The 21,217-nt window shown below is 36.3% G+C and overlaps 1 protein-coding gene across 1 annotated transcript in view; it reads left to right on the top strand.

Moving 5' to 3' along the window:
• Positions 1-2,913: 2,913 nt before the first annotated feature.
• The window catches only part of LOC149079633 (uncharacterized), an 80,402-nt gene continuing 62,098 nt past the window's right edge, over positions 2,914-21,217 (top strand). The window contains exon 1 of the mRNA XM_089239977.1: positions 2,914-3,477. Coding sequence (XP_089096103.1) covers positions 3,367-3,477 — 111 coding nt within the window. The 5' untranslated portion in view covers positions 2,914-3,366. The remainder of the gene's footprint in view (positions 3,478-21,217) is intronic.

Raw genomic sequence — 21,217 nt, 5'->3', positions numbered from 1 at the left:
AATAGGCCATTTCACCTGTAGCCATGGATAAAGCAGGCCACCGTATACGATATATACACCTTTTATTTGCAGTATATGCAATGGCAACAGGTGCAATGGCCTACTCTAGTGACGTCACGAGCTTCGCGTGGAGGCCTTATGCTATAGATGGTGTTGAATTGGGTCTGACGGTGGCGGAATTCTGGCGTTTATTCGTCTATTTTCAGAATACAAAAGTGACAAACTAGAAAGTGATTGAATGCCCAAATTAGAAACATAAACAGAACTATTTTTCACCTGGTAGCAATCACTAAACCACTTCCTCAGAATAGGTGCGTTGTTGCCAGTGTGTCCACGGACTTCCGGAAAACCCTACGAATTACTGAAACTATGACAAATCGTACTTGAAAACAACAATCAGATAGACTTGTGTTTAGAACAGAGGCTCCTAACCTTCTTTGTTCCACGTAACTTATGTGCAAAGGCGTATGCGTAGAATGGGTGGGGGATAGAAGGCTTGCGCTTTTCCCCCTGATAGTCAAGAGAAAAAATTAAATATTTTTGGTACAAATACTAATATACCGAACTAAAATGCTTTTATATGCTGTTTTAATCAATTTGTATCGATTTAAATGCATTTGGAAGGTTGGTAAATCGAAATTTCTCTGGAAAGATTCCTTGTGCCCTCCTCCAGAGGACGATCCTGCTTACGCCTTTGCATTTGTGCCACTAACGTGAAGTCCGTGGACTCTATGCGACAATAAAATGAAGATCACAGACACGGTTGCAATACAGGGTGGGCAAAAAGTCCGTAGAAACTTTGAAAATGAAGAAAAACCGAAATAAAAAAGCGGTTTGCAGGGTTAGCATCGCTAGGTCACGGGAATTTTTTTAAGGCAGGAAAAACCTTAAAAAATAACCGATAGGTGGCACTAGAACGAGCAACTTTGGTGGAAATATGCAAATGAGACGGTTATAAGAACTTTCACTCCTAATCCACAACCACTTCACCGATGTAAACCGTGTATGTGGACCTACTGCACTCTGCCGTTGCTGGATTTCTGACTTGCCTGGCCTGCAATGTGTTTTACCCTCTAGTGGTGGTCATGTGGAACACATACGGCTGTAATAAATGATTTGGAGTAATTCTGTTCGTTATTTGTGTATCTTTTTTTTTATCTGTGTACTTCAGCTCCACCTGTCGGCTGTTTTTCGAGTTAATTTTTTTTTCCTGTGTTAAAGAAATTCCCGCGACCTAGCGATGCTAACCCTGCAAACCGTTTTTTATTTCGGTTAATTTTCCGGTTTTTATGAATTTTTAAAGTTTCTACGGACATTTTGCCCACCCTGTATAATATTCTGCATACGCATATTACCTCATATAGTTTAGAATAATATTAACATATTCAAATCCAAGCTCACGGACCCCCCCCCCCCCCTGAAAGGGGTCACTAGAATCGCTGGTTTCGGAGGATTTCACTGATGTCAGAAAACAATTGCTGATTATTTTTCTTCAGGGAAAGTGACATGTCATCAGTCCAAATTGTAGGATAGGATCCAAGTTGTATTTATGAGAAATTCTGTCAAAAAAGGGGGGAAAGTAATGAAAATAAAATAGTTTTGTCAATAACATCTACCAGTTGAATTCAAGGCGAAGAAAAAACACGATTGTTGTTGACATTGTTACGAAATTCAAAAATATAATCCATATGAAGACTATGAGAGTTCTCGATTATCATCAAAAGTATAATCGATATCCAACACAAAAGAACGAGACACGTATATAACAACTCTTTCTTTAGTTACTTTCTTTTAGTTACTCATTTCCCAGACTGAACAAATATTACTTAATTATTACTATTATTTTCATGAGTTAGTTCCTTTGCCCTCTACGAGGTGGCGACCGACTTACCTTGATCCCCACTTCCAACAAACCTGAACAATAAATCGACCCTCCCAACACAGCACCCTGGGTCCGTGCCTACCGTGGGATAGAGTTCAGTAAGTTTGAAAATCATAGTACCAGATCTCATCGTGTATGTTCCTATAAATATGAGGCCCTGGTGTCATGCGCCCCACACCCCGTTAGAGTTAAGTAAACTTCCTTCTTGGGAGGGAAAAGGGGGGGGGGTCATGGTCGTTCCAACGTATTTGGTCCCTTGATGCTCTGGGCCCCATACTCAACTGGAAGTAAAAGCTTACATATTAGCATAAATTTGAAAATCATAGTACCAAATCTTTCCGTGTAAGCCCTGTAGGGATAAGAGACCCTGGGTCATTCCCAAATGGGCCCCACGGGTAGAGATGCACCTCTGCTTTTTTCTGAAAATAATCTAAATTTTTCACACCATACTTCTCTTGGAGCTTTACTTATTCTTTATTTATTATTCTCTGTGGCCCCTTTCGCCACTTGTCATGGCTTCCTTCTCTCCTTCATTTGATTTTCATCCATGCCAAGCGAACATCCCAGTTCCACAAGGGCAGTGTTCTCAACCACCGGACCGTGGCCCAGTACCGGACCTTTAGTGATTCACAGTTTCATTTTTCCCATTAACTTCTCGTTAGTTTTATGGTGTGTGTGTATGACCGGGCCTTTCACTTACACAAAAGAGGTTTGCCGGGCCGCGGGCTTCCAAAGGTTGAGAACCACATCCTCTGGTAAAATCAATATCTAACCCCAAAAGAAAAAACAAAAAGACACGCGTATTACAACTCTCTCTCTATACCGTCGACTTTCTTTCGTTACACATTTCACCGGACTGAACTACTATTAGTTATTATTATTGTGGTTTTTTATTATTATTATTAGTTAGTTCGTTTGCCCTCCACGAGGTGGCGACCTACTTTGATCCCCACTTCCAACAAACGGACGAATGCACGCACGTGCATGCGCGCGCGTGCGGTAGTGTGTGTGTGTGTGAAAAAGAGCCGATCATACCTGGAGAGATGGAAAGTCGCATCACAAGTCCATTGGTCAGGTAAAAGGTGCGCAGGTGTGTGTGTGTGCTGGCCGTGGCTTTTTCGGCCACGGTGGTATAGTCCCGTTATACATTACCGAAAAGGAAGAAAAATAATAATAAAATGATCGCGTTTCCATGATATCAAAGGAAAGTGACAGCAGTGACCGTTCTTTTTCGGTTTTCTTTTCTACTCTCGTTCCTACTGTAATAATGATCCACTACCCAATTGTCACTTCGACATACTGATACAGTTATTATTTGGAATCGATTGAATACCATATTGGGGGACTGGCAAAAGATAAATAATAATAAGGATTTATCTCTCACTCTCAACCCTAGTGTGTTTGTTCGAATAATTATAATTTTTCGTGTGGATTTTTGTGAAATGACCGTACCTTGAATTCTTCCTGGCGGTTTATTCCGTGTCATGTCCACTACTGACTGCATGATCCCTTCGAATATGGGGTCTAATGGTCAATGCGGTTCGGCGCCTTTAAGGAGTCTGGGGATGACCACGGATATGGCTGATTTCCATGATGTGAGTATATTCATATGCAGTTCTATGTCATAAATTAGTGAAAAAGAAAACGAGATTTTTATGGTGAATTTTTCGCTATAGCGAAGAAAATTCGTTATTTACAGACTTTTCTGTGTGTTTTAAATTATGTGTAATGTTATTGGTTATGGATAGTCTATTTATTTTACTATTAATACTATCGTATTTTCCTGCGTATAATCCAAGGATTATGATTCAAAAAACGGAATTTCTTACTGCAAGTTATATGCCGATGATTCTTATCTGTAGATATTTTTTAAAGAGGTTGCAATAGCAATACATATTTTATATTTAATAATAAATTAATAATAAAGAGATAAACAATAAATGCCATTTTTTTACAAATTTTCTACTAAAGACATAGATGTGAGTAGAAAAATTCACATTTTTAAACCAAAAAGTGAGATACAACCACTTTTTATGTCAAGAAACCTTGGAATTTATCAGTACGTATAATATGCCGCTGCATCTGATCTCCAGATTTTGGAATAGGAATATATATTTAAATATTAATTTGTGGAAAATAATTTTCTAAATATTTATAGACGAAGTTTCTGGATGAAGGTAGGAAAATCTAAAATTTTCTCCTTACAGAAACGGAAACAGTTAAGGGGATGGATGCACGCAAATTTTCCAACAAAAAACCAAATTTTTCCCATTTCTTTTTTTAATTTTCAAATACTATGAAATTTTTTTAAATATTTTAAAAATATTCTTTAAATATTTTAATATAAACTACTGGCGGGCATTATACACATGCTAATGTTATTAACCGAAATGTTTTCTTTCTCAAAACCAAGTTTTTTGTTAGATAGGGAACATTTCTTCGAACAACTCTCATTCAAATGGCTTGAAACTTTGTGTGCCTCTCTCAACACACTTTGGTGTGATATACATTAACGTGAGGATTATTGAAAACATTTTTATGAGTAAATTTTGGCGATTTTTCAAAAAGTTGCATGTTGATGTTGAAGTTAGAATTCGAGAAAAAAGTAACCAGCAATTAAAAATTCGAAAAGCTCGTGTTAAATTGTATAAAAATATCCAATAGTATTGGAGGAAAAAAATTGAGTGCCTAAAGAGAGTAAATAGAAAATTGTTAAATGTTCCTTGAAAGGAACATCGTGCACCAACCCCCCAACCCCTTTCAGTCCTAAAAATTTCATTACTTATTGATGAAAATATTATACGCCACTGTGCGGACCGTACGATAATTTTTTTTCTCAAAGTCGTGAAATTTGGAAGGATTGTATGCGGGAAATTACGGTAATATGGCAATTATAGACTGGCCGAAACATCAATATTTATTCATTTTCTATCATTTTATTCGATCCCTTTAATCTATTTATTATTCGAGTGTTAATTTTGTTACTGATATTTATTGTTTTAGGTGATGAAATAGTATTAATAATTGCATGTATATATCGTTTTTATTTCAAATTTGATGCTTAATTTTTTTGTTTCATATTATTAGAAAATCACTGTAATAATCACATTTGTGGAAAATCTAAGACATAATAATGAGATTTTCGTCATTTATGGTGGAGGATTATTAACTTACCGGATTGTTAATTATTATTTTATATCATGCTATTGATGTCTACGAACACGAATTTATAGCTTTCGAATTTTAACTAGCAGAAATACTCGGATCAATGAAAATAAAGGGCACGTCGAACATATCTCTGCGTCGTTCACGAAACACAACCAATGTAAAAATTGCTCATTTTCATTCTGTTGACGCTTAAGAATGACTGTTGTAAGATTGTTTTCTTACCATTCCGAGCATTCTACCAGTGCTGAAGTGGTCTGGAAGCAGTCTACTGGAAGCAGCGTGGCTGTAAGGTGTTGCTCGGTATTGTCGCCGGTGTCGATTCAAAGTGTCAAACTTACATTGAGAACTTAACACATATACACAGACCAAAAATTTCATTTATATGAATAAAGAATATAACTGGTTGGCACTTCGAAGCAAATAAATACCCCACTGGGTGAGGTAACTAATAGAAGTGTTAAAAATGTCAAAATGTTATAACACAGTAGATGTCACTTATAACCTTTTCAATTTTAGTATAACTTTTCCCGTTTTTTTCAGTATGGCACATTTTTGGTAATCACAACTCTCACAAATACTCATTTAAATTTCCTGTTTAACCCTTTACGGCGCACTACTCTTTACAGTTGGAATTTCAACAAAAAAAAGCTGTATAGGCTGTCTACTTAGGCCTAAAGGAATACGCAGGTACAATTTTGTAATCACAAAAAAATACACAAAATTTCTTATAAATACGAGGATTTTAAATAACGCGTCACAGCTGAAGATCATGGATTGCTTTGTTTGGTAGTGTCTTCTATGATTGTAAAGGAAAGTTCAAAGTAAATGGTAAACCGCTTTTTTATCCCTTTATAATTGAATTTAACGGTTTGAGAAGCTAGTCAAGTTGGGTGTTCCATGCAGTGGAACACTGAACAACAAAGGGTTTAAGCGTTTTCCAGCTTAAAGTGATTTTCCCCGACGGTTTTTCCCGAAAAAAAAAAACGTTATAAGCGAAATTCACAGTAAAACAGAAAAATACAGATCAGAGTTTAATCAGAACCCGTGATATCTTGGATCTAAATTACCTAGAAGTGTTGAAAATGCCGAAAAATTATAATACGAGATTCATCAGAACCGTGGTATCTTGGTATAATTTTCAAACGATGTAGATAACGAATCCTTAGTAGATGCATTGTGTTCAGGGGAAAAAAATACATACGAAATGCCATTATATTGAAAGCTAGTGTTTAGTAGATTTCAGGCATTTTATGAGTTTTGTCAATTTTTTTTTTTTGAAAAATAGCAAAAAATCGTTCAAATCGAATGTAAAACTTATTATTTTGCCGAAATACACCCCCATCCGAGAAAAGAAATTAAGCCCCGCACCTTTCTTATGCAAATTAACTTCTATGTAGTTTCTCTGTCTTTCTCTGCCTCTTCGTACTCTATAAATACATTTTTCCAAACAAATGCTTATTACATACTCACAACAAACTCTGAATAGTTGAAATGTAACTTCATAAGTTAATATTTGAACGTTATACGGTACATATATTCACAACCAATTTCTTTGAAAATGCGTGTTTAACAAAATTTTAAAATTACGTAGCACTGCATTTGTGTGGGTGCCACGGTGGATTTTCCGGGAAATACGGTAACTCCATAGCATTTAAACAACTCATGGGTTAAAAAAATATACGGTAAAGACTGGTATTTTGCCATGGATTGTGAAGAACGGTAATATTTCCACGTAACAAATTCGAAAATTTCACTATATCTACCGTTATTTTACTGTTCCTTCCGTGAGTAAATGTATGAAATTCCTGAAAAAGAAATTGCATTCGAGTCCTGTTCAACTAAATAATAAAACAACAATTGTATTGGAGTGAAAATAAAATGTAATTTGGCTGTCGTGTATTTTTTAGCACCAGTCTCCCACTGTGCAATACTGAGCTCGAACCCAAAGCTGAGATACATCTCTGTGTCGTGAAAAAACCAACTGAAACGTCTCGGAAGGTGTGAAATGAACAAACTGAAAGTGAAATGTATTAAAATTAGAAGAAACTTGAATCATCAATTGGAATACATTCGACCTTTGTTAGTGTATATAGGATACAGAAGGATAAATCGGTCAAGTGGATAATTTTTTCTGTGTGTGTGGGCCTGTCCCGTTTTTACAAATGAATAGAAATTTTTGTTTTGTGTAAATACAGTCGAATCCCGTTTTAACGAATACCGTTATAGCGAAAATCTCGTTTTAACGAACACTTTTCTATAATCTCCCAAATAAGTTTATATAGGAACAATGCTAGGTAGGAATTCTTTATAACGAAATTTCGTTTTAACGAAGTGATTCCTTCGGTCTCTTGGCGTTTGTTATAACGGGATTCGACTGTATTACTCTTTTTTCAAACTTTATTATTTTTGCGTACCCCTAAATTGTTCAATGCATACTGCAATCAGTCGGGACCACTAATGAAACTGCTAAAACTAATGCTTATTTTTTAGTCAGAAATCTTCAAACAAAATGCAAATTACATCTCATAAATAGCCGCTAAATTTTTATTTTTTCAGTTAACTGCTCACTGAAAAAACGCGTACGTAGAAATTTGCTAGAGAGAGAGGAATTCTGTGATACAGTGCATTTTTTAAATAATCTCTGCGTAATTTTACTGTATTTGGAAAATTTTGAGGAGTAAATATTGTTATCGTGTGTCCCTAACAGTAGGCCTATTCACTTTTCGAGCTTCGACGACTATAGTGCTGTGATAATCGGGATTAAACTATAGTCTATTTGATTCATAACAAAAACCGTGGAAAACGCTTTTATTACGCATTGACTAAGACATTGTGGAGCACAAATATATTTCCATGAAGCCCGAGGGGCCGAAAAGTCATGTACTACGGAATCTGGATTCGCGCAATGGCGTCTTAGCTGGTGGGACACCACGACCGCCAGTGCTCTGAATCGAATAGGGGGCGTTATACTATTTGAGAATTTTATTTATTCTGAGATTATTTTTTCATTTATTATGGGTTTTCATTCTGAAATTTATTTTTTCCATCAAATATGAACTTCCATTAAAATTCTGAGATTGTTGTTTCATTGAATATGAGTTTCTGTCAATTCTGATTTTTTTTTTCTCATCAGACTTGAATTTTATAATTCGGGAAATATTTTTCATTAAATATGAAAGAAATTTCCGTCAATTCTGAAATTATTTTTTCATTAAATGTGCGAATTTTCATCAATTCTGAAATTATTCCTTTCTTTGAATACGAATTCTGATTAATGCTGAGATTATATATTTCATCAAATATGGATTTTTTCATTAATCCTGAAATATTTTCCAATGAATATGAACTTCGTAAATCTGAATTTTTTTTTCCAGTTTGAATTTTTATTTAATTGTTGAATAGTTTTTTTTAGAGGATATGAAATTATTTTCTCATGAAATATGAATTCGTTCTGAAAATATTTCTTTCAGTAATTCTGGATATATCTCTCATTACTTACGAATTTTTATGAACTGCGCCGAAGTACTTTTTTTCCTCATTAGTTCTGAAATTATTTCTTTAGTCCTGAAATTATTTTCCCCATTAGTCCTGAAATTATTTTCCTCATTAGTGCTGAAATTATTTTTTCTCATTAATCCATAAATTTTTAATCATTAGTCCTAATATTTTTCTCCTTAGTTCTGAAATCATTTTTCTCATCAGTAATGAAATTATTTTCCTCATTAGTTCTGAAATTATTTTCCTCATTAGTTCTGAAATTATTTTCCTCATCAGTCCTGAAATTATTTTTCTCATTAGTTCTGAAATTATTTTTCTCATCAGTCCTGAAATTATTTTTCTCGTCAGTCCTGAAATTATTTTTTCTCATTAATCCATAAATGTTTTCTCATTAGTGCTAATATTATTTTTCTCATTAGTTCTGAAATTATTTTTCTCATCAGTCCTGGAATTATTTTTCTCATTAATTCTCAAACTATTTCGTATTAATTCTAAAAAATTATTGGTCTCATTAGTTCTGAAATTCTTTCATTACAATTCAGGGATACATTTTTTTCATTGATACTTTCTTTTCGAGCATTCTATACATTTTGTAACTATGTAAGCCTTTTCGTCGGAGTACCACTGCAAAAAAGCTTTAACTGCCAAGCGTTAACCCCTCTATACATAAAACTCTTCAGATATTGATATGAATAATTTACATAAGAAAACGTATATACAAATGTTTCTTCAAATACTTTTCTTTCAGAATATTTCATACTATGTCAATTCATAGAAAATAAATTCATAGCTTCACCAGAAATAACCACTCCCAACATTCGATAGCCGAACACAGAAAGCCATTTGTCGTAAATAACGCGTCAACTATTTCCAAAAAAAAGAAAAAACCCCAGTTATTTACTGCTTTTAACTGGAAACGCGATAAAAGCCATCAATTTAGAAAATTCTTCTTAGATGTAACGTTATTTTTCAACTCCCAAGAAATCTTATCAGGGCATTTATTACCTCAAAAAAAATAAAATATATTTTCTTCAACACGTCCTGATGTTAATTTAAAAAACACGACTGTGTTTAAAGCTTAAGGAACGCCATTAATCAGGGCCTAAATCCGCTGATAGACTAACACCTGATATCATTTCTTAGATGGTTTCCTGAGGAAAAAAAGGAAGGAATAAAAGACGCTCGGTGCTGTAGGCCTGTATCGTTGTATAGGAACTGAACTAGTTTTCAGGCCTACGTTTACATTAAAGCTATTAAGAGAGAGGAAGGGTTGCATTTCTCTTTTTTCTAGCTTATAACCAGACCTCTTATCTTTCGTAAAAGGTGACGGAATACGTAATTGCATCCATAAAAATCAAACCATACAGATAAGAAATCAAAATAACTCAAAAATCTGACCCACTATATCACTTTTTTCCCCCCGTAAAAATTTCGTATATAACCAGAAAACTAGCCTCTGGTTAGCGTACACTGTACTCTAATTTTAAAAGCCAAAATCGGTTATAACGACAGGGCCGTCTTGAGAGGATCATGGGCTAACTCGAGTCAAGGGATTTTTTCTGAGGCCCTAATTGCAAAATTCTTGAAAAGTTCAACTACTTCTCATTTTTTCTGAGGCTTCTCTTCTCTTGAGGACCCCATGCGTTAAGACGGCACTGTATAACGGTTGCAATAAAAACTCGGTTACAGCGCTGAGATAATTGAGCGTCTCAGCAGATTCCAATGATAAATAATATTATTGAACCTTGCTTGTGATGTCCATGAAAACGCATCGACCTCGGATATAACGACAACATTTTTTTGTCACGTTTGCTTTTTCCCACGAAAATTCCGCTCATCGCTCTAATTATTATTATTGAATATTTATTATTGAAATATTCTCCCGTAATTTTGTCTTTCCGTCCCTGGTCTTCACTAGAATCTGCGGTGAAAGCTATTTGCATAATTTAAATTTTGTTATAACGAGTCTGAATATAAATATTACAGTGAAACGCCTATATAGTATATCGATCGTCAAGGGACCGCAGAAATATACAATTATAATAGATTTATCGTTATACCGTATTCTCTCCGCATTAGCCGTCATACCGGAAAACACAGTGAGGGTGACCAACAGGGCCGTGAATTTCTGCACTTTCCGGCATTTCGGAAAATTCGAATCACAGATTCATGAAAATTCTTGAATATATGAACTCTTAAGAATCGATTGAATTGGCTAATTTGATACTTGTCTTTTCTTAGCATTTGAGGATCTTTTCTCTTTTACGAACGGCATTGGTTATACAGTGAAACCCCCCCCCCCTCTTAACGGACACCCTGCAGATGCGGTCACCCCTCTTTTACGGCCAAATAATAATTTACCCTGTATTATAAATATACCCATTTGAAATTTAAACCCCCGATTGACGGTCACCCCCTCTTTTACGGAAGAAATATTTTGTCCCTTTTCGGTTTCCGCAAAAGAGACCATTATTATGCAAGTTTTAGGTTTGCTTCATTGCTTCAAAAACTGATTTTACAATTACGCTTGTAAACTGTTGAAAGTACGCTTCTTTACGTGTATTATATCTTCCCTTAAAGTTTGGCCCTTGAGTTCCGGGACACCCTTTATATATTCATGTAGCATATTTTTTTATGTTGAATTGTTTTCCTCCCAAAACTACATTTTAAATCACTGAGACTTGCTATATCACTTCATTTTCCACCAAAAATTATTTATAGGCAACTATATTGGCAATTTCGGCTACACTTGGCTACATATTTGGCGAGAATAGATGCAAACATTGAAAATATTACATTGAAAAAAAGTATTTGATTGCATCTGGTTACTCAATTTCAATAATTTCTACTAAACGTAATCTAGAAATCTTGTTCCCAGATGTTTCTTCAAATCATGTAATTTCTACCAAAAAAAAAGTTCTTGATAACGTCAACCTCGGTTATAACGACAAAATTCCACATAATTTTCAATGCCCTTATAACCGAGCTTTACTCTAATTTAAAAAAAAAAGCCAACAATATATATTTGATATTTATGTGTGTAGTTAATTAATTATTTTGATAAATACGACAGCTTATCGATATCATAAAACGCTTTGCTGAAATTCATTATTTGGTAGTTAATAGTGGAGGGGATATGAGCGCAATAAAAATCTGTTTTTGACCGAGATTAATTGAAATTATCGCATTAATCACGGGGCACCGGTTGCGGTCCCGTGCCTCTAAATCCTTCATTAACATTCCATATACGTTTAGTAAATTCGGTAGCTGATTACTCATACAATATAATATATTAGGGAGGGAGGAATGACCGCCTCAAGGGCTTACTATTGAAACATTGTATTTGTAATAACCGAATGTATCAAACGTATTATTTTTGATTGGACTCGTAGAAAAAGTGACACATGTAATTAGATATAGAGAAGAAAATAGTATAAATATTTAAAAAGTAAGATGGGCTTAATTATGCATTCGTAGACTGAATACTAATTTATACAATAAATCAATTTTTTTTATACATCAACTACGTACGACATATTGCCATCATTTCTCAAAATACCACGATATAGAAGTTTTAATTGAACTGTCAATCCAATTTCTCTCGGAAAAAAAAATTGATAAATACCGGAAGGTTTTTTTGGATATCGTACTATTGGGCACACGATGCCTATTTATATATGGAAGGATTTGGACCACACCTTGGGAAACGAAAAAAAATCCATTTTTAACGCTATCTAATTAATGCTAGCCATCAATCTGATGATTTTTGATATGACGTCCCCTTATATTCTTTAGACCAACACCGCCTATTTATTGCGGATAATCATTTATGGAAGGATCCGGACCTCACCTTGGGAAACAAATAATCAATCCGTTTATAACGCTATTCATCGTCGATGACTTTTTTTTTTTTGCATGGCGTTTCTTTATCGTTGAGATCAGGATCGTCTCTTTATTGCTGATAATCAATATAGAAGGATCCAGACCACACATTGGGAAATAAAAATCGATCCGTTTATAACGCTATTCATCGTCGGTGATTTTTTTACATGGCATCTCTTCATTGTTGAGATCAACATTGCTGCCTTTTTATTGCTAGCACCATTCTTTGGGGGGAAAAATCAATCCGTTTATAACGCTATATCGTAACAACCAATTTGGAAAGACCCGGTCATTCTTTGGGGGGGGGGTAAATCAATCCGTTTATAACGCTATGTTGTAACAACCAATTTGGAAAAACCCTGACCATTCTTTTCGAAAAAAATTACCCGTTTATAACGCTATTAATCGTCTAGGAAATTTTTAACACGGCGTCTCTATTGTTGAGATCAACATCGTCTCTATTGTTGAGATCAACATTGTCACTATAGCTGTTAATCAGTATAGAAGAATCCAGAAGACCACACCTTGGGATACAAATCAATTTGCTTACAACGCTATTCATCGTCGATAAGTTTTTGCATGACGTCTCTTTATTGTTGAGATCAACATCGCCCCTTTATCGCTGATAATCAATATCGAAGGACCCAGACCACACCTTAGAAAACAAATCAATCTGTTTATAAACGCTATTCATCGTCGATGATTTTGACATGGCATCTCTTTATTGTTGATAATCAATTTTTTACATGGCGTCATTGTTGAGATTAACATCGTCTATTTCTTGCTGATAATCAACAAAAATCATTCCGTTTATTTTATGCTATTCATCGTCGATGATTTTTGATACGGCGTCTCTTCACTATTGAGATTAACATAGTCCCTTTATCGCTGATAATCAATATAAAAGGACCCGGACCACATCTTGGGAAACAAATCAACCCGTTTGTAGTGTTATTTATAAATCTTAAACGATATTTGATATGGCGTCTCTTTATTGTTGAGAGATTGATAATCTCATCACGTTAAACATGACCATCAATGTTATTTCCCTTGTTCATGTGTATGCGATACACTACTCAAAGTGAGAGACATGTATATCATTATCATGTAGGAATCGTGATACTAAGAACATATGGCCTAAATATGGAGTGATTCTTGATGCATAATTACTTGGTGTCAAAACTCAACCGTTATCTCTTGTTTATCTTGGGATAAACGAGATTAATATTGGTTTCCTTAAGGAAATACTCATTTGAATCTCACGAAAAAATAGAATGCTTTTCTCATCGATTTCTTTGTTTTTGTTGCTGTAAGTTCTCATTGAATGACACATTGTTTGTTGGTAGAGTAGTGCAATGACGGCATTTAATCATTTTTTCTAGTGTTTATTGAGTAAATCTGTGAAAGTCTGAGGTGAAAACCCTCATAACGGTCACCTCACAGATGCGGTTGCCCCTCTTTCACGGTCAAATAACAATCAAATTTTGTTGTCCAGGAGAATTAAGATGTAGGGTACTTACGGAACAGGAATGTGCGCCTAGAATGAGCTAAAACATCTGGGTGTCCGAACATTGGCTGACGTGGGCACTTGGACCATGTGACGGAAACATGACAGATTTGTCGTTGTACGGCGTACACGACTATAACTTGTGACATCCAACGAAGGGACGGACCGCCACCAACGGGACTTTGATTACCACTTAGAGCGTTAGGCGATGGTATAAACCATAGGTCTTCAACCTTTTTCTAGTCGCGAGCACTGCCTGTATCCAGGAATCAAACCATCATCAAAAGAAGAGCACCCTTTTCGGCAAGTTTGACATATGAATTCATGTAGAAACAAAGAAAGGCGATGAAATTTTGGGATCGAAATTCATTCTGACTTCAATCCCAGAACGCAATTTGTATGAGACATTAAATTGGAACGTTGATCAAGTGCTCGCGAGCACGAAAGGGGACACGAGCATCGAGCACTCTGGGTGCTTCCGTGGTGCTCGCGAGCAACGAGTTGAAGATGCCTGGTGTAAACAATTCCGAGACACGTGCGGTCTGTGTAAAGGGGGCTGTTTCCACGCATGTCAGACGAAAATGTGGAGCGCATCCGTTACTTTCACACGTGTAGTCCACATAAAACCACTCGCAGTGGATGCAACAATGTTCGCAAAAATTTGGCCCGAATTCGACTACCGTATAGACATATGCCGTACATTCCAAGGCGGATATATTGAGCACCTTTAATTTAGTTTTTAATAAGCCATGTAATATAAAATTAATCTAAAGCGTCTATGTTCAATATTTTTCGTACTATACGCAATTTCAAATCGGGGTGATGATTCTTTTTGAAACACCCTGTATTTAAACCATTTAAAAAGAAAAAAAAAATCCTCGAGGGTTATCACATTGACGGACACAAGAAGAAAGTCCTTTCATCGTCTTTCTTTGTTTCTACAACACACAATCCTCGAAAATTCCTTTCCTCTCCAATTGAATTTACCCAAAAACAATAAAATCCATTGTGCATTAAAAATGGTACCGAATTTGCCTTCATAATTACAATTTCACAGAAATTGAAGGCAAAAGAAAAGTAAGAGATGGAAAAAAATGCATAGGGAAGACAATCGAGCTGTTTTTCTCTGGAAATAAAACGAACTTATTTTCTCTTGAGAACCATTGAATTGGATGGAAGGACAACGGAGGCAGAAAAAGAACCAGTTTCCTATACCTTTATCATTTATAATCAATAGAGATTGATTATTAAATAAGTAAATAAATGAAAATTTTTTTTTTTTTTCCCCTTCCTTCCTTCCTTTCTTCATTTTCTTTTTTTGAATGTTTTTACTTGAGTTCTTGGCTTTTGAATGGATGTCAATTTCTTCAAGGAGAGCAGCTCTTTCCCATGGGCATTCCAGATGTTTCATCCGAATTTGGTTTGCTTTTATTTATTTAAACCTACGCGATTTCCATTTCGAATCAGGAAGAGAAGTTATCAGAAAAATACTTTCTCGTTTTCATGAGGTGTGTTTTTTCGGTTCTTTTCTGAATACGGAGAGAATGGCTATTTGAATTGCAAATTTATATATATCAATACCATACTCGTAGTTTCTTACATATATACTAAATCATACAGATATCTTTGTGTGAAGAGTGTGTTCTGGTTATTTTTTTGTGGAATATAATGGTGGGAAAGATGGGTATATATCTATATGTTACGGTAAATGTGTGATAAATGCTGTTATTATGCATAATCACCGATAATTTTGGTAAGTTTGATAACTTTCCCCTATATTTATCACTTTTACCGTGATAATGCCCGATCGTTGCGACGTTAGTAAACATGGTAAATCGTACCATATGATATACTATAAATGATAATAATTCACTCACGTATTGTATCATTATATCACGATATAATTATACACTACGCGACTTATATTCATCACAGACGCTAGATCACCAATTCACCAATTACACTAGGGTATGATGCAGAATCACAGATAAAAGTGATAAATTCCAAGTATCTATCAAATTTACCAACAACGCTTGGGTATATTATGCATAATCTATGGTATAAATTTATCCAACTTACCAAGACGATTGATAAGTATGCATAATAACCAATGTATCACATTTACCGTAACATATACGTGTTTGAATTATGAGCAGCATTAGTGGATTCTTGAATGTTCACTTCGGGTACCGATCGTCAAATTAGTCGCGTTGGTACACGTGGTATTCGAGAGTTGTCATCAGCTCTCAATTTCTGATCAGACTCTGCTGTAGAAACATCTGAACACGAATTTCGGAAGTCTTTTTCCTTTGTTTATCTGGATGGCATTTTATAGAAAGGAGAGATGAAAAAAAAGAGATAGATGATGACGATTACAAAGGGACATTTTTCTGTCACCTGGAGGATAAAGTGGCACTATTTCAGCTGCCGAATCGGGAAAGGATGAAACGGTACCTAGTCCCGATACCCAGTAGAATATAGGCCTAACCTATATAAAGGTATAGGTTTTACCTATTATGCAAAAAATTCTGTAAAAGAATCTCTGTCATATAAGCATCCTATATTGGCTGGATCATTTTCTCTCCTATCACTTCTTCGTTTTTGAAATTGACCATACTTGGAAAATTGAACAGCGAATACATATCCTGAGATTAAATAGTAAAATGTTATAAAAACGCAGCAAAATTGCGATAAATTAATGAATTTACGAATACATTATTCGTAAAAAATCCCTTTTGTCGTCTGTTTTGAGGTTAGTGAAAAAAAATATTCTATAAAAATCTCCTTTTAATGCATTTTAAATACATATTTCAACATTTAAAATGCATATTTCTATTTTAAATGCATATTTCCATTTTTTAAATTCATATTTCCCCGTTTTAAATTCATATTTCCCCTTTTTAAATGCATATTTCAACATTTTTACATGCATATTTTCATTTTTAAATGCATATTTCCATTTTTAAATGCATATTTCCATTTTTAAATGCATATTTTCATTTTTAAATGCATATTTCCATTTTAAAAGCATATTTCCATTTTTAAATGCATATTTCAACAATTTTTGGTACTTTTTTCCATTTTTCGGCACTTTTTCATATATATTTTTCATTTTTTACCTCCATATCTAAGCATTACAGATGGCTTTGTGTTCATTTTTCGCACATATGTCATATCTCTGTAGGATTTCAAGCCCCATCTCGGCATTTTTAAAAGCAGATTTATCATTATTTTTACAGTGCATATATTTCAGCTTTTCTTTTCTACTTCTGCATATTCCAACGATTTTCTTTGTGCGTATTTCACCGTTTCTAACGCATATTTTGCCGCATTTCCAGCGCATGTAATCCGACCGGTAATGATAAGTGTTGGTAATTGGATATGTGTGTGTGATGAAATAAGAAAACAATTTTAATGGCTGCCGACCAACCACCGGCCATCTTTACCCACCTCCGAGGCATTTAAATCGGTTTACTGCGCACGTGGGCTGAGCTTTCCGGTTTGCGTGGGCGGAGTTGGTTGCCATGGGAACGGGCGCAACTAGCGACAGCCTCGAACCCTGCGTCCACCAGTCGCATGCGAGAGTCTCCCCCCTTTTTAATATACACGACGCCGAGCCATCATATTGCTTTCGATCATTTGATAAGTTAAAAAATTCCGACCGCGATACCTACGCCATTGCTTTTACATTTGAAAGCGTGTATAGAGGGGGGGATGTACAAATTGAATTCTAACTAATTCTAGTACGTAATAGTCGGTCGAACAAACCTCGTTTAGACGAATTCGAGAAAAAAAAGGAAACCGGGAAATAATTCGTAGTAACCGAGTTTTCTATTAACCGACGTGATTTGATTCTGTCGAACGTTAGAAATATTTAATTCGTTTTTAACGAGTTCGTCTTAGACGTGAGCAATGTACTCAATCATTTGTTTTTCATGTTACTGACCATAAATAAACAGTTAATACGCAAAGTTAAGATTTAATTTCGGAAAATCATTTGCTATATAGAACTCGTTAAGACCAACTCGCTCAATACGAATTACTTTTTCCATATAAGACACAATAAAATCGCCGTTTCGACGGTTAAAACGGTTTTTTTTAATTCGTGTTGCAAGGTTCCGCTATAATTCATGCCGTATTAAGAGGGAGGTTCTTGGAAGTTCAACCCTTGAAATTTGCGAAAATTAAAAATATATTGAACCAACTACAGCCGAATCCCGTTATACCGATCTCCAAGAGACCGGAGAAATCACTTCGTTGTAACGAAATTTTGTTATTACGGAATTCCAGGTTTTTTCGTTGCTCGTATGTAAACTTATCTGAGTATTAGAAAAGAGTTCGTTAAAACGAGCTTTCCGTCATAACGGGATTCCACTGTAGTTGAACCGATTGTTCTATCACTTTAGTCACTCTCTCTTCCGGAATACTCGTTGCCCTAATGAACTTGAGGTGACCACCGATTGATAGCGCCTTCGTTTCGAACCCATCTCACTAATGGCGGTAAATTGCAATATAGCGATATGGCTAGGGGGTAGTGTTTGGTGAAGTAGTATATCCCTATTTGCCCCCCCCCCCTCTTCCTGTAAATACACCTCTTCCTCTCGATCATTCTTGTGGTCACTCGCTACTTCGGTAAGGTCACATGCTTGTGCAGGTTCTAGGTCAATCTTTGGCTGCTCTGTTGGTCATATGCCTACACAATGTTTTGGTCACTCACTGACAGGGTCACTTGATTTCTAGGTCACCTCCCATGTTCCTACACTCCCTGGGCCACTATTGGTCCCTCATTGACATGGTACCTCCCTCTCTAGGTCAAATTTTCGGTCCCTCATCGACACAGTAGCTCAAACTCTAGGTCACATTTTTGGTCACTCACTGACCTGGTTTCTTAATCTCTAGGTGACTCCTACGCTCTGATCCCTCTAGGTCACTTTTTGGTCCCTTACTAACCTAGCCACCCTCACTCTCTAGGCCACTCTTTTGATCGGTCACACTGACCTCGTCCCTCGCTCTATAGGCCGCTCTTTTGGTCACCCATTGAAAGATTCTTTGCTCCCCCTCACGTGCTTGCATACTCTTTTGTTCATACTCACATGCTTGCAAACCACGCAATTCGCTCGTTTGATCACTCACTGACCTAGTGTCTCGCTCTCTAGGGCAGAGGCAGACTCATTCTTTCTATAGCTCGTGGGCTGTAAAATTTTCTACCACGCGCGCTTCTCCCATTCTAATATAATTTTTTTCCTACCAATACTACTAAACCTCGAATTTGTCGCCGCCTAAGAACTTACCGCCCTGAGCTATAGCCCGCTAAGCGGCCCTCCTGATACATTACAGTATAAACTAGAAGGTACAAAAAAACCCTAGATTTTTATACAGCCCGGGTACAAGACACTACATGTCGTAGCCCCCCCCCCCATACCAGCCACGGAAGAAACTAATAAGATCATAATATTCGTAATGATAACAACGTATTGTTCGTTTTTAATAGCTTCTTTTTTTTCATGTTTACATTTTGGCAAATTTCCAGTTTGCAGGCCAAGAACAGGCTTACCTTACTAATGACCTCGGTATAACAGCGAAAAACCATTAAAGGTGTGTGTGTGTGTACGGATTATTTGTAGTAGGCCTCGATTTACGATTGTTTTCTTTCTTCTTCTTCCGGTCGTGAGGCTGAACATCTCACTTGTAAATTAATCCAACAGGATTATAAATAGTTAATTTCAGGTTGTAGACCTTAAACCGGCAAAAAAAAACCAAAGGCGAGCCCGTTAGAATTTCATCAGGCTATTAACCGCGTAATAAGACGGGACGATACGGATTTTTCATCTGAAATATCGAAATTTTTGTAAATAGTGATATTGTTATAATCGATTTTTCCTGATACAAATAATCAATTCTATCGATTACAGATGTTTTTTGAATGCGGTTTATTAAGTAATAATTGTGCTTTTTTTAATCAATGCATTGATACAAGATCTACTGAAAAACGTATATAGAGCAATGTTTCTCAACCGCCGGGCCGTGAGTGATTCGCAGTTTCATTTTTCCCATTAATTTCTCGTTAGTTGTGTGCATGACCTGGCCTTTCACTTACGCAAAAATATATTTACCGGGCCGCGTTCTTACAAAGGTTGAGAACCACTGATATAGAGATACTGATTTTTGGAAAAATATTATCTCGATTCGCTAACGGGACACGAACCCGGGTTCCGTCGATTGCTCTAGCAACTAAGTTATGGCGACAGATGGAGTATTTAAACTTTGGAATGCATATATATACGAGGTGTTCTGTTAATGGACCGACATTCTCAGAGGGTAATTAGTAGGCATCAAGAGGAAGAAAAATTGCAATGGAACATGGTGTCGCAAACCATGTTGAGAGGGTGAAAATCACGAAAAACGCATGCAGGTTTCGACGTCACGCTGGAACGACAAAAAGTAGAATAATAATAACTAGACAACGATTCATTTGATTAATTATTACAAGGTTTATTGAAAGTGGCGGCCGCTGACGTCATTGCACAGTCTTCAACGACGTAAAAACGATTCCCGGACGCACTCGAAGACACCAGGTATGCTTTTGATGTGTGCCGCAGCGACGACGCCAATCCCCGCTGAGATCCTACGGTATGTCCAGAGGCGTCACATAAGCGAGTGATTTAAGGTGACCCCCCCCCGCCATAAAATATGGTGAGTGAACCCACGAACGCATTCACCGATCAAATGACATCCACCTTTCGTCTTCTCTGGACTCGGTGGCTGCATGCGTTTTCACGATTTTCACACTCTCACCGTGGTTTGCGACACCATGTTGTCCCATTGCAACCTACTAACAACCCTCCGAGTTTGTCGGTCCATTAACAGAACACCCTGTATGCTGAATGGTACCGTGCTATGGCCGGCGACGGCGATCAGCTAATACTCGTGAATGACATCAGGCCACCAAATGGCGACATATAGTTTGATAAAGATGTACTCCCCCACTTGCTAATACAAGATATACTGGAAAAAAAACTGTACAAAAAGTGTACAAAAGTGAGCCATGTGAGAGGAAAAATTTTGAGAACCACTCTTTTCTCTCTCTCTCTCTCTCTCTCTCTCTCTCTCTCTCATCTCTCTCTCTCTCTCATCTCTCTCTCTCTCTTCTCTCTCATTGGATTGAATGGTTTCTCTCTCTCTCTCTCTCTCTCTCTCTCTCATCTCTCTCTCTCTCTTCTCTCTCATTGGATTGAATGGTTTCTCTCTCTCTCTCTCTCTCTCTCTCTCTCATCTCTCTC

The sequence above is a fragment of the Pholcus phalangioides genome, unplaced genomic scaffold, assembly GCF_987345545.1.
Source record: "Pholcus phalangioides strain wild (caught in Gottingen) unplaced genomic scaffold, Ppha-v1.0 ptg000012l_1, whole genome shotgun sequence".
Lineage (NCBI taxonomy): Eukaryota > Metazoa > Arthropoda > Arachnida > Araneae > Pholcidae > Pholcus > Pholcus phalangioides.
This window is presented reverse-complemented; position numbering and strand designations above follow the sequence as displayed.